The following is a 24,955-nucleotide window of genomic DNA, read 5'->3' as shown; positions in this document are numbered from 1 at the left end:
CAGACTCGGGTTCTTTAAAGGTGGCTGTGAATCAGCCATGCCCTTTGACTGTCTGTAGGGAATGATTTGGAGCGCACCGTCTGGAAAGAGGTGGAGCTGAGTTCTAAAATGGAGATATTGAGATAGTCTGAGTGGTTCTGCCTTTCTACATGGTCCATGGTGGCCCAACTGGGGGAGTCAGAATGACCTGGAGCCTGGAAAAACGGCCCAGGTGCCTGCCAAGAAGAGGAATGGCAGCTGCCTTGGGAAACCTGCCCAGAAGGTCCCACTGTCTGGTAGAAAGCTGATCCTGACAGTGATGCCCTGGAACCACTTACCTGAGTTTTTCGGGTGGCAAAATGAAAGGGGGGGGGCTCCGAGGCAGAGTTCTGCAAAGTACAGATGGAGTGTCCTACTCATAAGAGCCTAAGGCAGCAGGCTGTGGCTCAGGCAGGTAGGGGCTCCTCGGGTGATCAGCTCATTTATTGGGTGAATGGTTTTCTGTATAGTTAGCCTAAGGTCCCTGAGCCGGAGTAGACCCTATGTTGGTGGTTTCTGGTTCTACCAGGCCTTCCTACTGGGGCTGTGATACATATAAAGGGGGTCCCCGTAAGTAGGGAAGGTGTATTGTGAATTACATACACTGTAATTATTCGAAAAGCACTAAAGCAAAAATTCTTTTAAGCAATTGTGGGATTGGCATATATTATTTAATAACCAATACTACGTGATTGTACATTACAGAACAAAGTCATAAAAATTATAAGCCCCAAAGGGGGGGAGGGAAGAAAGGGGAGGGAGTAGTGCTCAAGGAAGTGTAAGGAGAAAATAACACAGTATCAGGAAATAACAATGCAAAATTTGAGGACAGTTATCAAAAACAGTTATAATACAAAAGCCAAAATACAGGGCAAAATTCTTGAACTCATTTGATAGTTAGAATTCAACGGTCACATCTGAACATTAGAGAATTGGGGGTTGTGCCGGAAAATCAACAAAAAGAAAACCGTCGACGTTTCGACCCCTATCCGTAGGCCAATTAAAGTTCTTTCACGGGGTCTTCATCAGGACGTCACACAAGGGAGGGAAGAAGTGTGGGGCCATTCATGGTGTACGACCCAACTGGGTTCTGTACAAGGACAACGGAGCCACGCTAAACGTCGTGGGCAATCTCGTGGAATGGACGACTCAACTCTTAGTCGCTAAAAATTTGGCCTGCAAGGAATCTGAGGTTCCTGGCACAGTGTGTGCACGATTAACAGCTTCTGCACTTAGGATAAGCTCAAAGAGCGTGACTGCACCGTATACAATGGGGCAAGGCCCGTGGGATGAGTGGTTCGACAGTCACAGACCAACAAGGAATAGGGATTTCCTGTTTGTTCTTTCAAAAGACGGGTCGTCTTGACTGCAACGCTCGATGCGAAGGATTAAATGGATATGGCGCCTGTCTGTGGTTTAATCAGAGACAGGAGACGCAGCCGCGTCTGTTCTCACCCCCTCAACTAATACTCCAATTTCTTACAAGTATCCTGTTAGCAATTTAGCAAAATTGAGAAAAATAGTTTACTTAACTTGAGTAATGTTTTTGATGACAAACTAATACCTGATTACTGAAAAGACGTTATCTAGTTTGTATGGAGGTGCATGCAGCAATGGTGTAGCGTTGTTCGGTTACAAACAAGAAAGACAAATGCTAACCTAACAGATACAAAGACGTGTGTGACACAGCATCTTCATCGGCATGTTTTTACGAATGTGTTAGATTGAACTGAAATACAGTATATCCTCTCTAATATGTATTTATTACAGTGTCTAATAGGTTCTTGTAATAACCTCTCAGACTACATTCATGAGAACTTTGAAGGCAAGTTAACTTTGCTCAAGTGTGGCTTTCAGCATAGATGTAATAAGTAAATTTGAAACATATAAATGAATAATACTAGATTATTATCAAATGTGTTCTTAGGATTTCCTTTAGCAGTATAAGATTTTACCACAAGTAATACTAATTTGGTTGATAAGCACAGAGACGAGCAACATCGGCGAGAGCTCAGTCATTCATCCAGCGCTGCTTGGCAGTCTGTGCCACACATAATACTTCTCTGCAGTCAAGAATGGACTACCAGCTAAGAAGACATTTTTAACATTTGCAGGTTCTGATTTTGCTTGCATGATAAAGTTTCAAAACTCCTCTTTTTTTTCTTTCTTGTTCTAGATCCTCTTATGCAGACATGCTACATGACAAAGACCGAGTAAGTATGTGTAGACACTGACAGTAAAAGACTCATTCTCATAGCAACAATTGAGTGCTGAGGAGATGGAAAGCCTTGGGGTTTGGTACTGGCTGTTAGTTGTCAATGTTGAATAACATTGTTATATTGCCCAGTCTGCTCTGATCCTCATTTCAGAAATTCCTTTTCTGGCATTGCCAACTCAATCTTTCATAATTACCAAAAGTGCCATCAGGCTGGGTGATAGTAAAACCTTTTACTGCCAGTACTTGGGCTCTGTTTTCCTCTTTTGGTGATAACTCTTATCGGTGTTCAAACAGGGGTCTGCTCTGGGCTCGAAATTATGAGTTGTGCATCGATGTACACATTCACATAATTTTCTCTTGCTAAATTGGGGTAGGTTGATCCTGTCGAAATGTACTAGCGAACATCAATGAGGAAAAGTTTAATATATACAGAAATGGGTGAAAGATGCACCTTTATCCGCATGCAGTTCCCTATTTTTCTCTGGCAAAATGTGGAATTGGAGTTGTTTACTGGACCTGGTAGATACCTCACCCTGGGTAATCACGGATTACAATTCATAGTTAATACCCACCCGAGTTCTGCAGAACTGGCACTGAGGGCCTTAGAAAGAGCAAAGGTGCTGCTTCAAGCACGATATAAGCAAACACTTTATTGAGCCTGCTCTGATTAATTAACTTTTATGGTTTTGCCTTTTTATTCCAAAGCAATGAACATAAATGTAAAAAACAGATACCACAGAAGAGCTTTTTATTTTTCACAATAGCATTGCGATAGATAGCATAATGTCCATGGATTGTAGAATCCTCTTCTCACGTGGACATTTTCAGATTATGTGTAAGGCGTACTAAGGACAGCCACAGTAGAGAAAATTGACAGAGCATTAGCATTTTCTTGGTTTGCAGGCTAAACAGCTTTGATGAGACACACAAAGGGAGCGGGGACTGAGTTGGGTGAATTCAAATTCCATTGCTGATGCCCTTTAGAGATTATAAAATCTTACAGAGTACTGACCAGATGGCCTGAGACTAAGAAGGTAGGTTAATTAAGGAAAACAGTTAGGAGGAGGAGTAGTGTTATAGTGGTTTTGGTGAAAGCAGCTATGTAGTCCGCAAAGGGCACATACCATTTCTTTGAGATAAGAACAAAGAAAGTCTCAATGGATGTTCAACTACTTCTTTGGGGTAGACTTGTGTTTCTAAGCCAGGGGAACATTGTATTCATCAAGACAGCGGGATGGTAGTAGTTTTTGAATAATGTAACATAAAGTTGCATCATTAGAACTGATTTCATTGTCATACTTGTGCTGCATGCAGTGTTTTAATTGCAGTATTAACAGTGCAGATATCCTTTGAGTCGCCATAGTCAAAGCAGCTTGAGTTCAAAGCCTGATCAGAGGTAGGAATTGACCCTTTAAGTGAGAGCTCCAAACTCCATTGCCCATACCCCCTTCTCTTTCTCTTAGCCCCCTCACGACCCTTGATGGTGTCACATGTTTGGGAATAATGGACAAGATGTATATGAAAATGGAGTAAACCAAATTAAATAGTACTAAAGTTGGAGGATTTTGGAATACACCCTAAGGCCCCCATTACGATGGTGGGTGGACCGCCACTGACAGGCCATCTGTGTTGGTTCACCCGCCATTTAGGGCGTCTGTCCTACTGCTGCATTACTATGTAGCTGGTTGGACTGCCGAGGTCAGGGGTAGGACTTCCGACAAAGATCAAGGATTCTGTCGGTATTGTGGTCAGAATCATAACTCTACAATGGAGATGGAGATGGTACCTGCGAAGGCACCACCGTAGGGTTTAGGATATCCCTTTAAGACTGCCTATTTAGGGAAAGACAGGAAGAAAGAGACTTTGAGGGCCCCAAGCAGGGCATCCGTGCCCTGTAGGACACTGTTAAGAGGCCCCGGGGGCACATGTAGTGCCCCTCCACATAATCATGCCCCGTGTGCCAGGCACCACATGGTGCATGGATCGGCACAAAGTACCTTTTTCTACTGCGGCTTGTGCTGCGGCTCTTTACTTGGGCCGCATGCAAGCTGCAGTTGAAAAAACATTTTATGACTGCCTGCTCAGCGGTTCTATTCTAATAGGGCAGGTAGGATCACCGACTCGTTGTCGGACGGTCACCTTTCCGATACGATGGTGGTTGGCAGTCTGACCAACTCCCATTGTACATAGTGTTTAATTTGGTATCTCTGCTCATCTGTTATTTGCATTTCTTTAATTTAACTAATAATATGGAAGAAAAAAAACATAGTTCAGAGGAACTATTCATTCTAGGTCCATTTTTAGAAGTCTTTGCTTTTAGATTATGGGTGGTTACTGTGCTGAATCATGTTATTGTTTTTTCTTCGTAGAATGAGAAATACTACCAAGGAATCCGAGCTGCTGTACACAGAGTAAAGGACAGGGGAGAGCAGGCTATTGTCCTGGATATCGGGACAGGCACTGGACTTCTATCTATGATGGCACTCACAGCGGGGGCAGATTTCTGCTATGCCATTGAGGTGAGGGGTTACATTAGTTGGCATAATTTTAATGCTGCATAGCCTGATATAATAAAACATTTTTTGTACACAATACTTTTTTTCTTTTGGTGCTGCCCATTGGGTAATTCCTCATAAAAACATTAAAACCGGAAACAAATTAAAAAAAATACTTTTCATACTCTGGTTAGCACAATGGGGGATTTGGGTCACTTTCCCATAGTGGAAAAGTGGATCATTTCCTAGTTCGAAGTGCAGTATAAAATATTATGGCTCAAAATTCTGCTGAAATTATACTGACTGCATCAGTCATATGGTTTTGTGGGCTTTAACCCCCTGTTACAGGGACCATAAACTCTTCCCTGCCCCTCATTAGTGTCACTCTTTGTTTTATACATAGAATACTATCAACAAGGTCTGTGATTGTGAATATGTATGCTATATGGTATTTTAAAAATAGGAGGTATGTGAGAGGTATTGTAAGCAGGCAATGGGGCCCCGGTCACAAGTGCGCTATGAACACCTTTTGTACTCAAATTTTATGTCAAAGGCCCGGAGGCCAACATTATGCATATCCTTTTATTACTGCCCAAACACAGCAGCAACAACATCATAGAATTAGAATATCACTAAAACATTCTAGAACTTAAAACATGTATAAAGCACCATGTCAAGCAGCCATCTTCCTCTTTGGTTACTGCTCAAACAAGAGATAAGTACTCTGTTTATCTTCTGTTTAAATGTTAATTGATTAATTGAATTTTGATAAAACCTGGTTAAGATATTTTATATTGGGTATAATTTTAAAGAGGATATATTAAGAAACTTAATTTTGAAGAAGAGGTTTATAGAGAAATGTCTATTGAAGAAAAGTAACTGTATGGTAAGCGGAGGAAAAACGAGTATGATTTTAGGTTGGGATTATAAATTATGAGTAATGGATTAGAGCCATTTATGAAAGTATAAGTGAGCATATTAAGAAGCGCGTTACCGTTGAGAGTAGAATGTCGCGTGTCACATTTCTCGAGCGGTAACAGGCGCGAGAGCAGTGGCAGCCTCGAGCGCTACGTGCGCAGGTACAGTGTCAGTCTCGAGCGTTAGCAGGCGCGAGTCAAAGGGGCAGTCTCGAGCGTTAACAGGCGCAAGTGAAGTGGCATGAGTTTTTGGTCAGGATGAGCCGCCGTACGAGCGTAACGTGCGGCGGCCATTTTAGCACATTGGGAAACGTGTGGTTTGGATAGTGAAAACGTGGGCGGCCATGCTTTGGGGCAGTTTTATCGTCTGACTGAACGGTGTCAGTTTCAGTCAGACGAAGTTTGAGAGTTTAGTAGAGGAGCGTCGGATTTGGTTTGAGGTAGTCAAGGGAGTTTGCGAGGTGAATTTTTTTGCGTTTTTGCCGTCATTACTGCCCGTTCCTCGGCGATGGAGGAGATTCCTGGGGTGCAGTTGGCAGCTCGGATGTCCTTGTTCTGCTTCCTGTGAAGGAAAGGTTAAGGAGTATTTCTTGGAAATTAAATATTTCTGTTGGAGGTTATTTTGAAGGTGATATTTTAAGAATGGAGAATGTGGAGGTAGGAATTGAGGAAGGAATGAAGAATTATAGGGAGAAGATGTTTGGAGAGTTAAGTGTTTCTATAGAGAAGAGAATATAAAGCACTATGGGGAAAAAAGTGAAAGAAAGAGAGAACAGACAGAAATCTGGAGAAGAGGATGGTTTTTATACCACAGAGGAGATGGAGATAGTAGCAGGTACTTCTAGTGAAGTATCAAAAAGGAAGAAAAAGAAGAAGAATGTGGTGCAAGAAAAACCTTCAAGGGAAAAGAAACTTAAAGTACAGAAGGAGAAGGCAATAAAGGCCAGAGTGAGCGCTATAAAGGCGCAGAGAAAGGGGCACAGTACTGTGGCATGTGATACCAGTTCTATTAGTGGGGATGTACAGCTTACATGCAGTTCAAGTTTAGAGGATTCGGATGTGGAACAGGTACAGGTGAAGAAGAGGAAGCTTGATGAGGGAAAGATTAAATTGGAATTTGAGGATTTTGTAGACCCTCAAGGAGAACAAATGTTCGATCCTTTACTTATTCAGCACCCTCTTATCGCCTCAGTGGTCCCCTGTAGATCACGTTGCCAAGTACATTAGGTATTGGATTAAGAGGGAAATGCCAAAAGAGATGAGGACTAGGCTGAGGTCAGAGTGCACGAGGCCTACCTTAATAGTGAGGTGACTTTAACACCAGAATTGGATCAAAAGATGCTAACTTTTATTAATAATAAAGGAGGAAGAGATCCAAGAAGGGGTTTGGACAAAGGTTTAAAAGGGTGCCAGGATAGAATGTTATATATCTTAGGCCCCTTGACAAAATGTTTGATTTGTGCGAAGAAGCACATACAAACAATACTGGAATTGACGTAGGTGAGATGAGTCAGTGGGTGCAACGTTCTATTTGTTGCTTGGAAATGCCAAAGCAGCTCTTTGTTTGGAGAGAAGGAAGATTATATTATTTAAGATTGATCCAAAACTTGCAGATTTGGCTGGCAAGGAATTGGGGGAACAGAGCGATGGGCTGCTGTTCGGAGACGACTTTGTAAAAGACATGGCAAATTACGTGGGTACTTTTAAATTGTTACAAAAAGCACAAAAAGATATAAGACGTGTTTTTGGTTCGGCTGGGAGAACAAGGGGTCGGTTCCCAGGCCGAGGTTTTGAAGTTACCAGAGGTAGTTTTGGGAGAGGTAACAGGCCCTATGGAGCAGGTTGTGGCTTAGGGTATGGATTTGGCAACGGAGGAGGTTATGGTTTTACGAGAACCAATCAGGGAAGTTTCTTTCCGCAAAGATCGAGGGGAAGAGAAAGAGGTGCGAGATCGGATAGGAGACCAAGAGGAGTCTCAGGTAAGTTCTTCACCAGACCCTTTATATATGGAAATAAAATTGGGCGGCAATCTAGCCCGGTTTGTTCCCAGGTGGCAGGAAATAACACAAGATCCATGGGTTTTGGAAACTGTGGTTGGATACAAGATACTATTAAAAGAGAGGGACCCAATAACCCAAAGGAGTAGGGTACCAAGCGACAAATGTCAGAAAATAAGTTCCCCTTTAATAACTATAAACCTAGGCATTCATTCAGCTCAATGATATCAACACAAAACATTAGTGCAACATATGTAAACAACACATAAGGAAATGCAGAATCAATCAATGTAAAAAGATATAGTAAAAATTACAGTTTATTTAAACAAGTTAAGATCAGCTCAGGCTTGTATTAAGCATATCCGTTAAAAATTACATTTGAAATTGCATATACATTAACATTGTACAAATACACAATACATAATAAATGGCAAAAAACAATTCTATGGACAGAAAAAAGAGGGAATAATAATTCCTGTTAAGAGCAAAAGAACTACAGAGGTAGATCAAAGATCAATGCTGATTATTGTTATTGATATTCCATCAGATTTGTTGTCTCCCAAAACTCAAAGTAGTTCTCCCTTTCTTGTAAATCAACGCGTTTCGGTGGCCATTCAATTAGTAGCCAACACCTTCCTCAGGATAATATATTGTACCATCCCATTAAAAACAACAAAAGCCTGTAAAAAATATAAAAGAATTTTTGAGGGCCAATTTTTATAAAATGTTACATACATAATCACATTATATTCTGCATAACCTTATTATTAACAAAACATTATGTATATTCCAAAACACACTGTCTAGTGTCCATCCATGTAAAAGAAAAAAGCACAAATAATAGCTTAACAGTTAATATGCCCGTATAAAGGGAATTCAAATATAGACATGGTGAGAGTATGAACGTTTATGCCTTCAAACCTCAGTATAAAGGCCCCAAATGGTCATAAAAATGTACATCGTCATAGAAATCGTATAAACACCAAAGGCATTCCAAAACCATTGCAACAAGCATATTAGCATTTGATGCACATTTCATCTTTGTCAGTCTGTTAACCCAAAAATAAACATAAAAATAAACATCACATAATGAAAAGTACATGTTATTCCTACAAATAAGATTGCACTGAACATACCTTGATCTTTCAGTTCACACTCGTACAACTGAAAAATACCCCAATTATCTGGTGGGCAACATCCTTGTTCACAACAGCAACACTGTCTCAGAAGTATACTTGTTGCACTCCTTGATAAATCTAGAGCGATCTTGAAAAATATATCAAGAGGTCTATTACCGACTTGTCCACCACATAGTCCAGAATTTAGCTCAGAGAAAAGGAAAAGGAAAATGCTAACCTTAATCGTGGTTACGCCAGAGAAATCGCTAATGATATATTGAAGCAATGTTTTAAAATTAAGGAGGCGGGCTTGTATGAAGTCCCAATCATAAACCCTTTTGGCGAATTCAGGCGTACTACAACGACATAAATAAATACAAAAAGGGGCATAAATATGCATCGAACGATTATTACAGAAGTTTAAACTGATCATTATAGCAGAGTACTACCCTACATCATACCTCAAAGCAAAGATGCCAGAGAATAACTTGAGGCGAAAACACCCGGTATAATGATGATACGGTGTTCTATCAGAGGAGCGAGGAATAACGATGTCCTCATCAACGACACCCCGAATCAGGTGGTGTTCTCTAAATACGGATAAAAGAACAAAAAGGATAAAGCTAAGTATACTGGGCATAACATTTCAAAGTAAAGCCCCACAATATCAAAACTTCGGCCTCACTCATACAACGCTCACCTGGTAATAAACGGCAAAACGGGATGGGGCTAACTCCTCCGGATCGAGTGAGCAGCTTAAACAGTCTACAGGGCTTGTTGCGCCCTATATATACACTCTCTAATGTGTCGTGCGAGAAACATCACTGCGATCGCTACCTCAATGCTTCCGGATCATGGCAATAATCACCCGGGCACTTCCGTGATAAGGACACTAACTACTTCCGGTTTGTTCAAGACACGGATAAAGAGCTTTGTGAATTCAGAATGCGGGTCGTTATGTGAACAAAATGGGTGGTCCACGTTCAAAAGGGTTAGCGGAACTTGCAAAGGAGTTTTGGAAGTTTTGTTTGGAAAGAGACATTATGGTACAGGCACAGTACATACCAGGATTGAGCAACGTAGAAGCGGATTGGTATTCAAGATACATGAGAGATGCGAGCAGTTGGAGATTGAAGAGGGACGTTTTTTTTTTGAGTCTGGAGAAGATGTGGGGACCTTTGAGTGTGGATTTGTTTGCAGACAGGTTGAACGCTCAGTTGAAGGAGTTTTACAGCTGGAGACCGGATCCAGAGGCGAGGGGAGTGGATGCATTTCTACAGAGTTGGAAGGGAGGAAGAAGTTATGCATTTCCCCTATTTTCAATGATTCAAAGAGGTCTGAACAAGGTCAGAAGGGAGGAGATTGAGTTGGTCCTGATAACACCTTTTTGGAAAGCTCAAGTATGGTTTCCAGATGTGATGAATTTGTTGGTGGAGGACCATGTAATTCTTCCGGATTGCAAGGAGATATTGATGGATGTTTAGGGGAACGTTCACAACCTAGTGGTTTCAGGGCAGTTGAGGTTGATGGCATGGCTGATTGCAGGAGAATTTGGCAAATGCAGGGATTATCAAAGGAGACTGAGGAGATTGTTTCAAAGTCATGGTCTACGGGAACATCTAGGGTGTATGGATCAGCTTGGAGAAAGTGGAATGGTTGGTGTGTTAAGAGGGGTTTGGATCCCATTTCAGCACCTGTGGTAGAGGTGGTAAATTATTTGTCAGGTCTTTTTTGTGATGGTTTGGCTTATAATTCAGTTAATTTGAGTAGGTCTGCAATCTCGGCAGGACATGTCTTGGTGGATGGAGTTCCAGTTGGACAGCATGTATTAGTCAGGAGGTTGGTTAGGAGTGTTAGAGTGGTAATTCCACCAAAGGCAAAATGTGATTCACTTTGGGATGTTTCATTGGTATTGAAAGAGCTTGAAAGTTGGGGAGAAAATTCAGGTTTGGATTTGAAATTTTTGACGTGGAAGATGACGATGCTTTTATGTTTGGTTTCTTTTAGAAGGGTGTCAGATGTAAGAGCTTTAGATGTTAATTCTAGGTTTTATCAACCAGAAGGAGTATGTTTTGAATTAAAGAGAAGGACAAAGACTGTGTCAAAAACAATATTTTATCCATATTTGGAGGGTGAGAGTTTTTTGTGCAAGGTTAAATGTCTAAAGGAATATGAAAAAAGGACTTCTGGTTTGAGGCAAGAGGACTGTAAGCAGTTGTTGATTTCTTATGTTAATCCGTATAAAGCTGTGTCTACTCCTACTTTAGCAAGGTGGATAAGGAGTGTGATGTTTAAGGCAGGGGTGGATGTCTGTGTTTTCGGATCTCATTCAGAAAGAGGGGCTATGGCTAGTAAAGCGTTTGTGAAAGAATTCAGTCTGAGTGGTATTTTGAAGGCTGCAGATTGGTCAAATGATTCAACTTTTAGAAAGTTTTACTTTAAGCCTGTGGAAAATGTTTTGGGTAAGGTTTTGGAAGAACTTTGAACATGCATAATGTTGGCCTCCGGGCCTTTGACATAAAATGCAGATTTTCCACAGTTTTAATGTAAAGAAAATCATGATTTTATTAAAAAAGGCACAGAGGCTAATATTATCCCTCCACTATGCCCGCCCTGTAATTACATTTTTTGGTTTATTTTGAAGGATAAAGTTGGAAAAGAAGTTGAAAGAGAAGGTTCGAGTTCAAAGAAGAGAAGTTGGAAGTCCAGTTTAAGGAAGATTGAAGACGTTGGAAATATGGGACTTAATATTTATTTTTCGCATTCACAAAAGAGGAAGATGGCTGCTTGACATGGTGCTTTATACATGTTCTAAGTTCTAGAATGTTTTAGTGATATTCTAACTCTATGATGTTGTTGCTGCTGTGTTTGAGCAGTAATAAAAGGATATGCATAATATTAGCCTCCGTGCCTTTTTTAATAAAATCATGATTTTCTTTACATTAAAACTGTGGATAATCTGCATTATCAGGATCTCTTGGATCCTCCATCTTTACAGAGATCACCTCATTTATTTTTCCATCTGTCTTTGTTAATGATGCCTGGTCTGTGCATTTCTAAACAAGTCTTTACTAACTAGTGCATCTATGATCATCTACTTCATTTTCATAATGAAAGTTCTCATTTCCCTGGCTGACACAAAATGAATAAATTGGCTATTTCCCACCAGAAATGTTATCCTATTTTTGGAGTTCAGTATCTAGTCCACGTTTCCACTATTTTCTTCATTGTTTTGGATCGCTCTTTGGTGTTCTAAAATGCGGATCTTAGCTTGATGTTTCGTACTGCCTGTGTATCTGAGGCCACATGGGCAGCTCAGACAGTATACAACATAGGGTGTCAGACAGTTCATGAATTTTTTGATCATGACTGGATCACTTTTGCCCGGTACCTGATAGTTGGTGACTTTCTTACTGTCGGCACAAGCCTTGCATTTGTTCCAGGGATAGAAGCCTTTGAGACCCTGGATCCTCCTACTGACTGGTGCTAGATGGCTTTGTACTAGCAGATCTTTGATTGATCTTGTCTTGCGAAAGGTTATGGATGGTTGCGCAGGTATGTCTCGGCCGATGATCGGGTCGGATTTAAGAATTTTCCAATTGGAAAAGATTATTTTCTTCAGGCTCTTTGCAGCGTTTGAAAAGTTAGTAATGAGCCTGATATTAGTGTTAGTGACAGTTCTATTCTTAGGTGTATCCTTGATGAGATCTGTTCTGTCTCTGCTCTGCGCCTTTTTCCAAGCCTCTCTTAGGATCCTCGTTTTATAACCTCGCTGTTTGAATCTATTGAGGCTCACTTGGTTAAAGTCATCTGGTCTGGAACTGTTACGCTTAATGCGCAAGAGTTCCCCATAGGGGATACTGTTCTTGAGGCTTGTGGGATGGCTAATGCGTGCATGAAGCACTGAGTTTCTCGCAGTGGGCTTTCTAAAAAGTGATGTGTGCAATTTGTTATCACTGACAAACACTTTAACGTCAAGATAGGTTACTTCAGTGTCGCTAATTTCCCCAGAGAATCTTAGATTTGTCATTATTGTTGAGATGTCTGATATACTCTTCGACTGACTTTTTGTCCCCTTTCCAGACCAAAAAGAGGTCGTCAATATAACGCCTCCAAATTATGGTCTTGTCGACCCAATGGTCACAGGAGTCAGACCATGCCGCCCGCTTCTCCCACCAGCCAACGAATAAATTTGCGTAGCTGGGGGCGAAGCAGGCTCCCATGGCAGTCCCCCGTCGTTGGCGATATAGTTGCTCCTGAAAGGTAAAAATGTTGTTAAACAGACAGAAGTGTAGAAATTCAATAAGCATCTCACTGTGTTCTCAGAGTTCATACGGTCTCTGTAGCAAAGTCTGAGTAATAGCATCTATGCCTTGTTCATGGGAAATGCTGGTATATAGACTAGCTATATCTAGAGTCACCATCAAGAAATCTGGATCCCAAGGGCTTCCCTCAATGTAGCGCAGGAAGTCTTTAGTGTCTCTAGTATAGCTGGTGATTTCCTCCACAAATGGAAACAGATAAAAGTCTATGAATTTGGACATGTTTTCTAACAGTCCTCCGATAGAAGAAATTATAGGACGACCTGGAGGTTTCAACTGGTCTTTATGCACCTTCGGAAGGTGATAGAAGGTAGGTAGCCTAGGTTCAGGAACCTGCAGAAATTGAAATTCCTCAATCGATAACATCCCTTTTTGATGCCATTTTCATGTCAGTGCTTTATATTGAATGATGCTCTCCAAATAGTCTTTCATGGTGATTGGAGTGTAATTGTCACAATTGCTCAGTTGGGACAGAGCTTCCTTGCAATAGTTTTTTCTAGTCTGCAGCACCACGTTGCCGCCCTTGTCGGAGGGTTTAATTATTATATTCCGGTCCGCTTCCAAGTTCTTTAATGCACTCCTTTGTGCATATGTCAAATTCCATTGTGGTCTGGTACTCTCCAGTGGGTCCTCCCTCATTTTTTTGAGGTCACATATGACTCTTTAATGAAACAAGTCAATCATATCTATGGTGGTTGGTGGGACAAATTTAGAGGTTGGTTTGAATGGGCTTGGTAGACGTTTTTGGACAATGTTGCTGGAGGGTGTAGGGTGAATGCATTCTTCTTGGCTTATTGTTGAACCTTCCACATTCAGGTCTTCCGTAATGGCCAAGAGTTCCAGCTCCTTTTCATTGATGCTAGTCTGGTTGGAACTTGTCATGTTCTCCATTCCATTTAGATTCTTGAGTTTGAAAAATGTATGTAGTTTGATTTTCCTAACCAGTTTGAAAATATCTATTTGTGTTTGCACGAATTTGAAGCTATTGGTGGGGCAAAAAGTTAATCCTAATTGTAGGACTGTTGTCTCTGCAGGTGTCAACATTTTTGAAGTCAGGTTGATAATTGTCAAGTTCTCTGTTTCACTTGGTGTTATCAGTGGCATAGGTGTTACTGGGTGGGGTTCTTCTTCTTTTTGTTGTAATTGTTTGCACCTCTTTTTGGACGAGTGCCCCCACTTCTCCTTGTGCGCCTGTGGCTGGTTCGGGTGGTCTCCCCTTTCCTCCCCTCAGCCACGCTAGCCTGACAAGTTCGATTTCCTCGCGAAAATGGGAGGTCGTTGGTGTACTTGATCCTGATGCTCCTGGTGCTTCGTTGTCTGAAAGTTCAGCGCCTGATACCTCCGATTCCGAGGTTGCAGGTGTAGTGGTAGGTTGTTGTTGTTTCAAACGATTCTTTCTCAGATCCCTCCTTGGAGCATCATATTTACGAGCAAACGTGAGAATTCTCCCTTGCTCGTAATCTTGCGCGTCTCTTTCGAACTTTTGTTGTTTGCGTTGTTTGATTTTGCCCTCATAGGTTTCCAGTCTCTTCTTCATTGCAGCTCTTAATGCGTCGTGTATATCCTTCTCCCCTTCTTCAGCAACTTTTGCTTCGAAATCGCTAATCTGGTCCAAGGTTTCCTGTCGGTCAATCCACGCAAATTTTACTAGGATGACCAATAGACATTTGGAGGAAGCCGCGGTATAATCCGCCCATTCATCCAACAGCTTAGGATTCGGGTTCTCGTATGCCGGGAAAGTATATATTTTCAGTCCTCTGGGCACCCGATTTACATCTATGTAGTATTGAAGCGATGTAGCCTCTCACCACTTCCTCGTTTCGCGTTCGTACAGCCTTTCCAATGTTAGATACTTGGCTTTGAGTCCTTGAGGGGGCTGACTTGAAGTCCCCGGGTCTACTGTCGGACGAGCGTCAGTTCTCGTCTTGAATATGTTAGAAGCAGCGTCGCGGCGGTCCGCCTCACTGTACATTGGATTCATTAAAGAATAGGATTCTCAGTTGTGCTTTCCCCCCTCGCTGTGCCCTCAAATGCCCCAAAAGTCAATAATCGGCCAGATACACGTTGGGAAAAGTAAATCGTCGGTCCTTACCGCATTTCTCATTCGATGGCTGCTACAGAGACTTCATCAGAATCCCAGCGGTAGGAAAATAATGCCGTTACGGTGTCTTTTGGCAATTTCCAATGCATATTTAGATATTTAGCAGAATGCTGCCCGAGACAGCTGTACTTCTGTTTAAATATGTTTTCCTGTAAAATCAACATAGAGAGCTTACAACATTCCTTTAAAGCAGATCTGTTGTCTAAAAAACCTAGTATACGATCAGAAGGTGAAAGCAGCCTTGGGCAGTATGGATTACTACTTTTTTTTCTCACGCTGATTGAAACTGGCAATGTATTTAAAATTGGAAGTTGATTTAAATCCTCTGCAGAGCACAGATACATATTAATGAACTAGCTTGAGACTTTTGATTACCTAGTTTAATAAAATGCATCCTACCTGTTCTTTTATAAGATCCACCACCTACCGTCGATAACTGACTGTTTCACTGTTTAGTTGATACAAGCTTTGAAAAGACTATCTTTGCACCCTCCTCTCTACTGTTACACACTTGAAGAAGCTGGTGAGATCGCCATGTTGTTATCCTGCTCTCTGCAACTAGAGGTAAAAGAAGAGATGGTTTGGGCAGTTGGGGGTCCGCGGTGGTTGGCTGCAGACACATCTCTCTCCTGACAGATCTGACAAAAGGAGAGGCAGCATTACAAGAGAGCCAGCCTCCTGTAGTAAAAATAAGTCATTGATCAAGTGGATTTAATCTCCAGATTGAAAAGTCATAGAGTAAAAAACGTATAATCTTATGTGTTTAGAGGAGTGGACTGTGCCAAAGTGCTGTTCAAATGCAAAATATGTATACTTCGAAATGTTTTTGTTATCTGAGTTTCTGAATGGTTTTTGCAATGTAAGTTGTGTGGACAGCAAACTATGCCATACGACTCTTACATTTTTAGATTTTGGAGCACACATCAACGTCCAATAACACTTTTTTTGTTTCAAACTTTGACTTTATGGCAGAAACTCCAGGGATCAGAAAGTATTCGTGCACCCTGCTACTCTTTTGTCAGATCTGAAGTTTGTGGAAGACTGGCTGGTATTGCTAAGCTGCTCTGAGATATAAACGCTAAGTGGATAAGGATAAAAGACTTTAACACTTTAATAATGCTACTTCTCTAGCATGGTATCATCGATGCAATGTTTCCCAAAGTGGATAGTTTCCTGCACTGGTACAGAGGAATCCCAGGGCAAACTCAACTGTGGTAGTACAAGCACATCAGCCTTGTTGAGGAATATATTGCTTTTAAATATATAAAATCCCATCCTAGAGGTCCGTGTACACCGTTGACAGGTATTATTTTGTAGAGTTTGATACTAGAGGTTTTCTTTTTTATTTTATCCTCATTTCCCTCCATCTTTCTTTGAATGGGCCTGCTACTCTATGCAGTTTGAGTATTGAAGAGAATTCCGTGATGGGGAAAAAAGCGAGCTTTCTTGTCATCCTAGTGTTACATCGTGGATATTTTCTTTGAATTCATAAGCATCCTGCCTCCTTCTTGTCATCCAGGAGACTAGAAAAGACACTGTAGGAGACATCCTTGTCCATTCCATTACACAAAAAAAAGAAATGACAGAGCCATGATGGGACAGACGAGCTTCTAGAATCCTTAAAGAGGCAGGGGTTACCGTGTCAGCACTTGCTGTTTGTTTTTCTTTGAAGGACAGCTTGGCAAAAAAAAGACCTAAAGTTTTGACTCTAAGCCATGCTTTGGTATTAAAATACTCACAAAACTGAAACTCACACCATTAAAAAATGTGTTCCAAGATGTGTTGATTTTCCACTGTTAAATTGAGAGAACATTTTCATCATGGATTGGGATTACAAGTAACTTTTCTTTCTCCTATGTGTTATTTTTTCAACTGAAAGGCGTACTGGACTAACATTCTTGTATGTCTTCTATCACGGATAATGCGTTGTTTAAATGTTCATATTACTGTTTATTTTCTAGGTTTTTAAGCCAATGGCCGATGTTGCCGAGAAGATAGTGGAGAAAAATGGCTTCAGTGCTAAAATTAAAATTATTAATAAACACTCTACAGAGGTCACAGTTGGTCCTGGTAAGTTACTTGGACTATTTATTTTTTCATAACGGTTCCTAGTTTCCACTTATGTATTAAAAGATTACCATGCCTCGTATACTTTGCCCTTTGATAACTATATTTTTTATGTTCATGTTGATTCTGTCACATGGTTAAAAGTTAATTGATAACATTTTACTAAAGATGGTAGAATTACAAGAGGATCCAGTACAAAAGGGTCTAAGCAAAAGAGCTAGTGGCATAGACTTTACACTAGGCAAAATTAGTTTGATTATAATGTTCTTTATTGTAAGGGAATCACAAGAAACTTTAAATGCGCAGGCGCTTGGAGGGATGAAAGGTAAACTTGAAAATGTGCAAAAAGGGAATGTTGACAACAAATTAAGATGGATTATATTGGAAAGAGTGAAGGCTAAATTTTTATAGTTGGGAATTGAAAAGGAAAAGGAGACAAGTAATCAAATGGAACACTGCGCTCATATAGGCCATGTGGGAAGCAGCGTCGTATTGGTAACACGGGCATTCGGGCAATGCCCGAGAGGCCGGTGTCCGAGTTCTGCTATGGGCTGCTTTTTTTGAGCAGTCTGGGGAGGCCTGTATTCGTCTATTGTTCGAATACAGGCTCAGCCAGCGGCCCAGTGGGTGTCTGATTGGCCTTTCTAGAGGCAGATGGGCGATTATTACCTCAGTTTAGCAACAGGCAGAGGTGTCACTTTCCTTCTCGCGCTGGCCGGCCCATTAATGTGTGCACATGCTGAGCGGGGGCAGGGGGCCTGAGTAGAAGTGGCCTCACTTGTTTCACCAGTGTAAACTAACGCATGCATTTTTTTACCCCCCCTCCTAAAGTTTTTGTTATAATTGTTATAAGATTACGCCAAAGCAGTGATTTGAGAAGTGATTATGCAAATGTGGGCCGATTTTTGTTTTGTCGTGCCTGGGCCGATCTTCAATCCCAATCCAACCCTGGTGGGAAGGACACTACTGTATGAACTCAGAAAGTTGCGTTACTCTGTGATGTTCATTAAATAATTAAGCAAATTTGGCTCAGGTAATTTAATAATTTTATATTATTTAAAGGGTGAATATGTACAAATATTAGATGCCAGATCTGATGGCGCAGTGATCTAATGCATTCACTGCAGAGACCTGTGTTTGACCTACGGTCATAGGTTCAAATCCCAGCGGGTCCACTCGACCTTTTGTCCTTCTAAGGTTGATAAAATTACTGACATTGAGTTGAATAAAATTAAACCTCTATTATTTAGTGCCAAGATACCTTTCTTGATGAGCTTGTGATTTATGGTAAACGTGTTCAGATAAGGCTTGCATGGGATTTACTACTTGTCTGAATGTAAGTACTCTTGCAATAAAAAGCAGGATGTTTACATTTTTATTTACAGTTAATCCAGTACTTAATAGAATTGTGAAATGCGAGGACAATTGATAGCAGTGGGTTGTAAAACCTATGCAGACATGTACATTTGACAAGACTGAATGAATAATGTAGGAAAATTATGTTTAGTGTTCATCAACTGACTGAAGAAAACTCTATTGTATGTTGTAGAAGGAGATATGCACTGCCGAGCAAACATCCTAATCACAGAGTTGTTTGATACAGAATTAATTGGCGAAGGAGCATTGCCGAGCTACGAACATGCTCACATGCATCTTGTGCAGGTGAGTAAGGACCAAAGTTGGAGTCGGTGCTTACTGTAATGTCTAAACAGAGTGAATTATTGCTTTTTATTATAGCATTTCTTCTTTGTTACAATTGTTACTTTGTATCTCTTAGAATACCTGTGACATTTACAAATAAACTCTACCCATATAAAGATGCTTAGAAGTTATCTTGATAACTAAGATGGAATTGATTGGGTGTTGGAGCCAGAAGAGAGCACAGTATGAATCACAATGAAAATTGCATCTTGTGGAGAAGAGGAGGGAGATTACCAGCGTTGAGCTGCAGAAAGAAGCAAGAGGAGTCCAGAAAGAAACAGCATAGATGCAGAAAGGTGGAAGTGGGATGGAGAAAGAGGCAAGAGGGATACAGAAAGAACCAAGAGATTTGCAGAAAGATAAAAAAGTGCAGAAAGAAGCAACAGAGGTGCAGAAAGAGGTAAGAGGAGTGCAGAAAGGCATGAGGGGTGTAGAAAGACGCAAGAGAGATGCAGTAAGAGGCAAGAGAAATGCAGAAAGAAGCAACAGAGATGCAGAAAGGGGGAAGTGAGGTGGAGAAAGAGGCAAGAGGGATACAGAAAGAAACGAGAGGTGCAGAAAGAAAAGAAGTGAAGAAAGAAAAGGTGCAGAAAGAGGCAAGAGGGATGCAGAAAGAGAGAAGAGGGGGGCAGAAAGAAGCAAGAGGCTTGCCGAAAGAAGCAAGAGAGTTGCAGAAAGAAAAGAAGTGCAGAAAGAAGAAACAGAAGTGCAGAAAGAGGCAAGAGGAGTGCACAAAGTGAAATGGGGTGCAGAAAGAAGCAAGAGTAGTACAGAAAGAAGCAACAGAGGTGCAGAAAGAGGGATAAGGGTGAGAACGAGGCAAGAGAAGTGCAGAATGAAGCAACAGAGATACAAAAAGGGGGGACAGGGGTGGAGAAAGTGACAAGAGCGGTGCAAAAAGAAGCAAGAGCGGTGCAGAAAGAAGCAAGAGAGGTCCAGAAAGAAACAAAAGAGGAGCAGAAAGAAGTAATAGAGGTGCAGAAAGAGGCAAGGGGGTGCTGAAAGAGAAATGAGGGGTACAGAAAGAAACACGAGTGGTGCAGAAGAGGCAAGAGAGGTGTAGGAAGGAGCAATAGGTGTGCAGAAAGAACAAACAGATGCAGAAAGGGGGAAGTGGGATAGAGAAAGAGGCAAGAGGGCTACAGAAAGAAATGAGGTATAGAAAGAAACAAGAAATGCAGAAAGAGGGAATAGAGGTGTAGAAAGAGGGAAGAGGGGTGTGAAAGAGGCACGAGGGGTGCATAAAGAAGCAAGAGGCATGCAGAAAGAAGCAAGAGAGTTGCAGAAAGAAGCAAGAGAGTTGCAGAAAGAAACAAAAGAAGTGCAGAAAGAAGGGACAGAGGTGCAGAAAGATGCAAGAGGGGTGCAGAAAGAGGCACAAGGGTTGCAGAAAGAAGGGACAGAGGTGCAGAAAGAAGAAAAGTGCGTAAAGAAGCAATAGAGGTGCAGAAAGAGGGATGAGGGGTGGAGAAAGGCAAACGAAGTGCAGAAAGAAGCAACAGGTGCAAAAAGGGGGAACAAGTGGAGAAAGTGGCTAGAGTGGTACAGAAAGAAATAAAAGAAGTGCAGAAAGAAGGAACAGAGGTGCAGAAAGAGGCCGGAGGAGTGCAGAAAGGGAAGAGGGGTGCAGAAAGAAGCATGCGTGGTGCAGAAAGACGCAAGAGAGGTGTAGAAAGAAGCAAAAGGAGTGCAGAAAGAAGCAAGAGATGCAGAAAGGTGAAGTGAGTGGAGAAAGAGGCAAGAGGAATACAGAAAAAATCAAGAGAGTTAAAGAAACAAAAGAAGTGCAGAAAGAAGCAAGAGGGGTGCACAAAGTAAAATGGGGTGCAGAAAGAAGCACGAGTGGTGCAAAAAGAAGCAAAGAGGTGCAGAAAGAAGCAAGAGTAGTACAGAAAGAAGCAACAGAGGTGCAGAAAGAGGGATGAGGGTGGAGAAAGAGGCAAGAGAAGTGCAGAATGAAGCAACAGAGATACAAAAAGGGGGGATAGAGGTGGAGAAAGTGGCAAGAACGGTGCAGTAAGAAGCAAGAGCGGTGCAGAAAGAAGCAAGAGAGGTGCAGAAAGAAACAAAAGAGGAGCAGAAAGAAGTAACAGGTGCAGAAAGAGGCAAGGGGGAGCTGAAAGAGAAAAGAGGGGTGCAGAAAGAAACACGAGTGGTGCAGAAAGAACCAAGAGAGGTGTAGGAAGGAGCAATAGGTGTGCAGAAAGAACAAACAGATGCAGAAAGGGGGAAGTGGGATAGAGAAAGAGGCAAGAGGGCTACAGAAAGAAATGAGGTGCAGAAAGAAACAAGAAATGCACAAAGAGGGAATAGAGGTGCAGAAAGAGGGAAGAGGGGTGCGAAAGAGGCACGAGGGGTGCATAAAGAAGCAAGAGGCATGCAGAAAGAAGCAAGAGAGTTGCAGAAAGAAACAAAAGAAGTGCAGAAAGAAGGGACAGAGGTGCAGAAAGAGGCAAGAGGGGTGCAGAAAGAGGCACAAGGGTTGCAGAAAGAAGGGACAGAGGTGCAGAAAGAAAAAAAATGCGGTGCAAAAAGAAGCAAGAGTAGTACAGAAAGAAGCAACAGAGGTGCAGAAAGAGGGATGAGGGTGGAGAAAGAGGCAAGAGAAGTGCAGAATGAAGCAACAGAGATACAAAAAGGGGGGATAGGGGTGGAGAAAGTGGCAAGAACGGTGCAGTAAGAAGCAAGAGCGGTGCAGAAAGAAGCAAGAGAAATTCAGAAAAGCAACAGAGATACAGAAAGGGGAAAGTGGGGTAGAGAAAGAGACAAGAGGGATACAGAAAGAAACAAGAGGGGTGCAGGAAAAAAACTAAAGAATTGCAGAAAGAAGGAACTGAGGTGCAGAAAGAGGTAAGAGGGGGGCAGAGGTGCAGAAAGGAGCAAGAGAAATGCTGAAACAAGCAGCAGGTGCAGAATGAGGGATGATAGAAAGAGGCAAGAGAAATACAGAAAAAAGCAACAGAGATGCAAAAATGGGGAACAGGGGTGGAGAAAGTGGCAAAAGGGGTGCAGAAAGAAGCAGGAGAGAGGTGTAGAAAGAAGTAACAGAGTGCAGAAAGAGGCAAGAGGGGTCACAGAGGGAAAGAGGGTGCAGAAAGAAGCACAAGTGGTGCAGAAAGAAGCAAAGAGGTGCAGAAAAAAGAAACCGGTGCAGAAAGAGGGAGGAGGGGTGGAGAAAGAGGCAAAAGAAGTGCAGACTGAAGCAACTGATGCAAAAAGGTGGAATAGGGGTGGAGAAAGTGGCAAGAGCGGTGCAGAAAGAAGCAAGTGAGGTGCAGAAACAAACAAAACAGGACCAGTAAGAAGAAACAGAGGTGCAGAAAGAGGCAAGAGGGGTGCAGAAAGCAGCAAGAGAGGTTGAGGAAGAAGCAGGAGGTGGGCAGAAAGAAGCAACTGCTGCAGAAAGGGGGACGCGGGGTTTGAGAAAGGGATACAGAAAGAAACAAGAGAGGTGCAGAAAGAAACAAAAGAAGTGCAGAAAGAAGGAACTGAGGTTCAGAAAGAGGCAAGAGGGGCACAGAAAGAAGGGACAGAGGTGCAGAAAACAGGAACAGGTGCAACAGGGGTGGATAAAGAGGGAGAGGTGGAGAAAGGCAATGGGGTTCTGACAGAAGCAAGAAAGCTGCAGAAAGAAACAAAAAAAGGGCAGAAAGGCAAAAGGGGTGCCGAATGAAGCGAGAGGTGCAGAAAGAGACGAAAGCAGTGTAGAAAGAGGAAAGAGGGGTGCAGAAAGAGGGAAGAGGGGTACAGAAAGAAGCCGGAGTGGTACAGAAGAAAGCAAGATAGGTAGAAAGAAGCAAGAGGAGCGCAGAAAGAAGCAACAGAGATGCAGAAAGGGGGGTGGAAAAAGGCATGAGGGATACAGAAAAGCAAGAGGGTTTCAGAAAGAAACAACAGAGGTGCGGAAAGAGGCAAGAGGAGTGCAGAAAGAGGGATGAGGGGTGCAGAAAGATGCACGAGGGGGTGCAGAAAGAAGCCAAAGGCTTGTAGAAAAAAGCAAGAGTTGCAGAAAGAAACAAAAGAAGTGCAGAAAGAAGGAACAGGTGGAGAAAGAGGCAAGAGGGGTGTAGAAAGGGAATAGGGGTGCAGAAAGAGGCACAAGGGGTACTGAAAGAAGCAATAGAGGTGCAGAAAGAAGCAAGAGAAATGCATAAAGAAGCAACAGAGATGCAGAAAGGGGGAAGTGAGAAGTGAGGTGGGGAAAGAGACAAGAGAGTGCAGAAAGAAGCAACAGAGATGCAGAAAGGGGGAAGTGGGGCAGAGAAAGAGACAAGAGGGATAGAAAGAAGCAAGAGAGTTGCAGAAAGAAATAAAAGAAGTGCAGAAAGAAGCAACAGAGGTGCAGCAAGAGCCAAGAGGAGTGCAGAAAGAAGCAAGAGAGATGCATAAAGAAGCAAGAGAAATGCATACGAATGCAACAGAGATGCAGAAAGGGGGAAGTGGGGTGGAGAAAGAGGCAAGTGGGATACAGAAAGAAAGAAGAGAGGTGCAGAAAGAAACAAAAGAAGTGCAGAAAGAAGGAACTGAGGTTCAGAAAGGGATGCAGAAACAAGGGACAGAGGTACAGAAAGAAGCATGGAGAGTGCAGAAAGAAGCAACAGAGGTGCAGACGGGGAAGTGGGGTGGAGAAAGAGACAAGAAGGATAGAAAGAAGCAAGAGAGTTGCAGAAAGAAACAAAAGAAGTGCAGAAAGAAGGAACTGAGGTTCAGAAAGAGGGGTGCAAAAAGAAGGGACAGAGGTACAGAAAGAAGCAAAAGAGGTGCAGAAAGAGGCAAGAGGGATGCAAACAGAGGGAAGAGGGGTGCAGAAAGAGGCACAAAGGGTGCAGAAAGAAGATGTAGCGTAGTTCCTATTTTCCCACTAGGCCCTGCGCATTGGAATAACATAAACAGTAGTATCGACGTAGAAGTGCGGATCTTCCAGGCCTCTACTGACTATGCTAAACTTAAATGGGTTTCTTACCAACTAGCTCAGAGGTCACTGGAAACTTTCTTGACTGAAATAGGAAGTGATCAGCTTCCCTGGCACAGACAAGAAGGGATTCAGTTTTCCAACAACCGTGCAACATGACAACTTTGCTCCTCAGATCAAGAGTCAATCTCTAGGGTCGTGTGAAACAATAGACAGTTATTTTACTCAGTCAGGTTGGTGCAGTTTACTTTCACAATATGTAGAGAACAGAGAGATGGGCGTTTGTCAATAAAAGGTTAACATTTATTGAACAGTCTTTCTTCTCGTACAAGAGAAATGAATTGCCACAATTGCAAGACTTATTATAAAAAGTACGTACAGTAAGATAAGTATTGCGAAATAATACTGTAAAAGCATTGATATGGTTTCTTAGCCATACAATGGTTTAAAAGTAATAAAACATATATACATTCATATATACATTAGGCTAAAATACTCAACTGGTGCTTCTAACTACGCCTACCCCAGTGTACCTGACCTAAGCCTAATACTTGGGAGGGGAGTAAGTAAGTAGCTTTAAGTTAAGTTGGTTTTGCCAAGGTTTGCTTCAAGAATTCTCTCTCAAGGGTTTAGTCAACACCATACCTCTGGAATAGAATGATGGAGGTCTGGTATCTCCCTCAGGGCTCGATATCCCAGTCACCCGCAAGGGTAGACCAGAAACGCTGGAGCTGGATTTCTCGGCAGGAGAAAGGCAGCGTCTCTTCTTCAGCGCGTCGAGGAGGAGAAGGAGGGGGGACAGCGTCCGTGGGCAGCTTGCATCTGCTGGGCTCTTGCAGGGGAACGGCTGTTCAGCTCCTAAGTTCACCACACCATTGTTCGCTAGTTAGCAGCGATAGCAGTAGCGATAGCAGCTATGATATCTTCAGCATTACAGCAGCTTCAGGCGACGGGCAACAGGGGACTTGCTTAAGGCCACGTTGGTAGTATTTATACCTGAGAGGTGCCTTGTTTGACGTAAGTTTGCTGGACATAAGACGTCAATAAGATGTCACTAGGAAGTGATCGTCTATCAGTGCTCATTAGAGT

At 42.2% G+C, this 24,955-nt stretch overlaps 1 protein-coding gene across 1 annotated transcript in view; it reads left to right on the top strand.

The window, feature by feature from the left end:
- PRMT7 (protein arginine methyltransferase 7) overlaps window positions 1-24,955 on the top strand; it is a 479,021-nt gene that overhangs the window by 57,048 nt on the left and 397,018 nt on the right. Inside the window, exons 3-6 of the mRNA XM_086947749.1 lie at window positions 2,195-2,231; window positions 4,606-4,755; window positions 17,148-17,256; window positions 18,803-18,915. Coding sequence (XP_086803875.1) covers window positions 2,195-2,231; window positions 4,606-4,755; window positions 17,148-17,256; window positions 18,803-18,915 — 409 coding nt within the window. The remainder of the gene's footprint in view (window positions 1-2,194; window positions 2,232-4,605; window positions 4,756-17,147; window positions 17,257-18,802; window positions 18,916-24,955) is intronic.

Source organism: Lissotriton vulgaris, chromosome 12 (genome assembly GCF_964263255.1).
Source record: "Lissotriton vulgaris chromosome 12, aLisVul1.2, whole genome shotgun sequence".
NCBI classification, from domain to species: domain Eukaryota; kingdom Metazoa; phylum Chordata; class Amphibia; order Caudata; family Salamandridae; genus Lissotriton; species Lissotriton vulgaris.
Note: the sequence above shows the minus strand (reverse complement) of the source record. Positions and strands in the feature narration are given on the sequence as shown.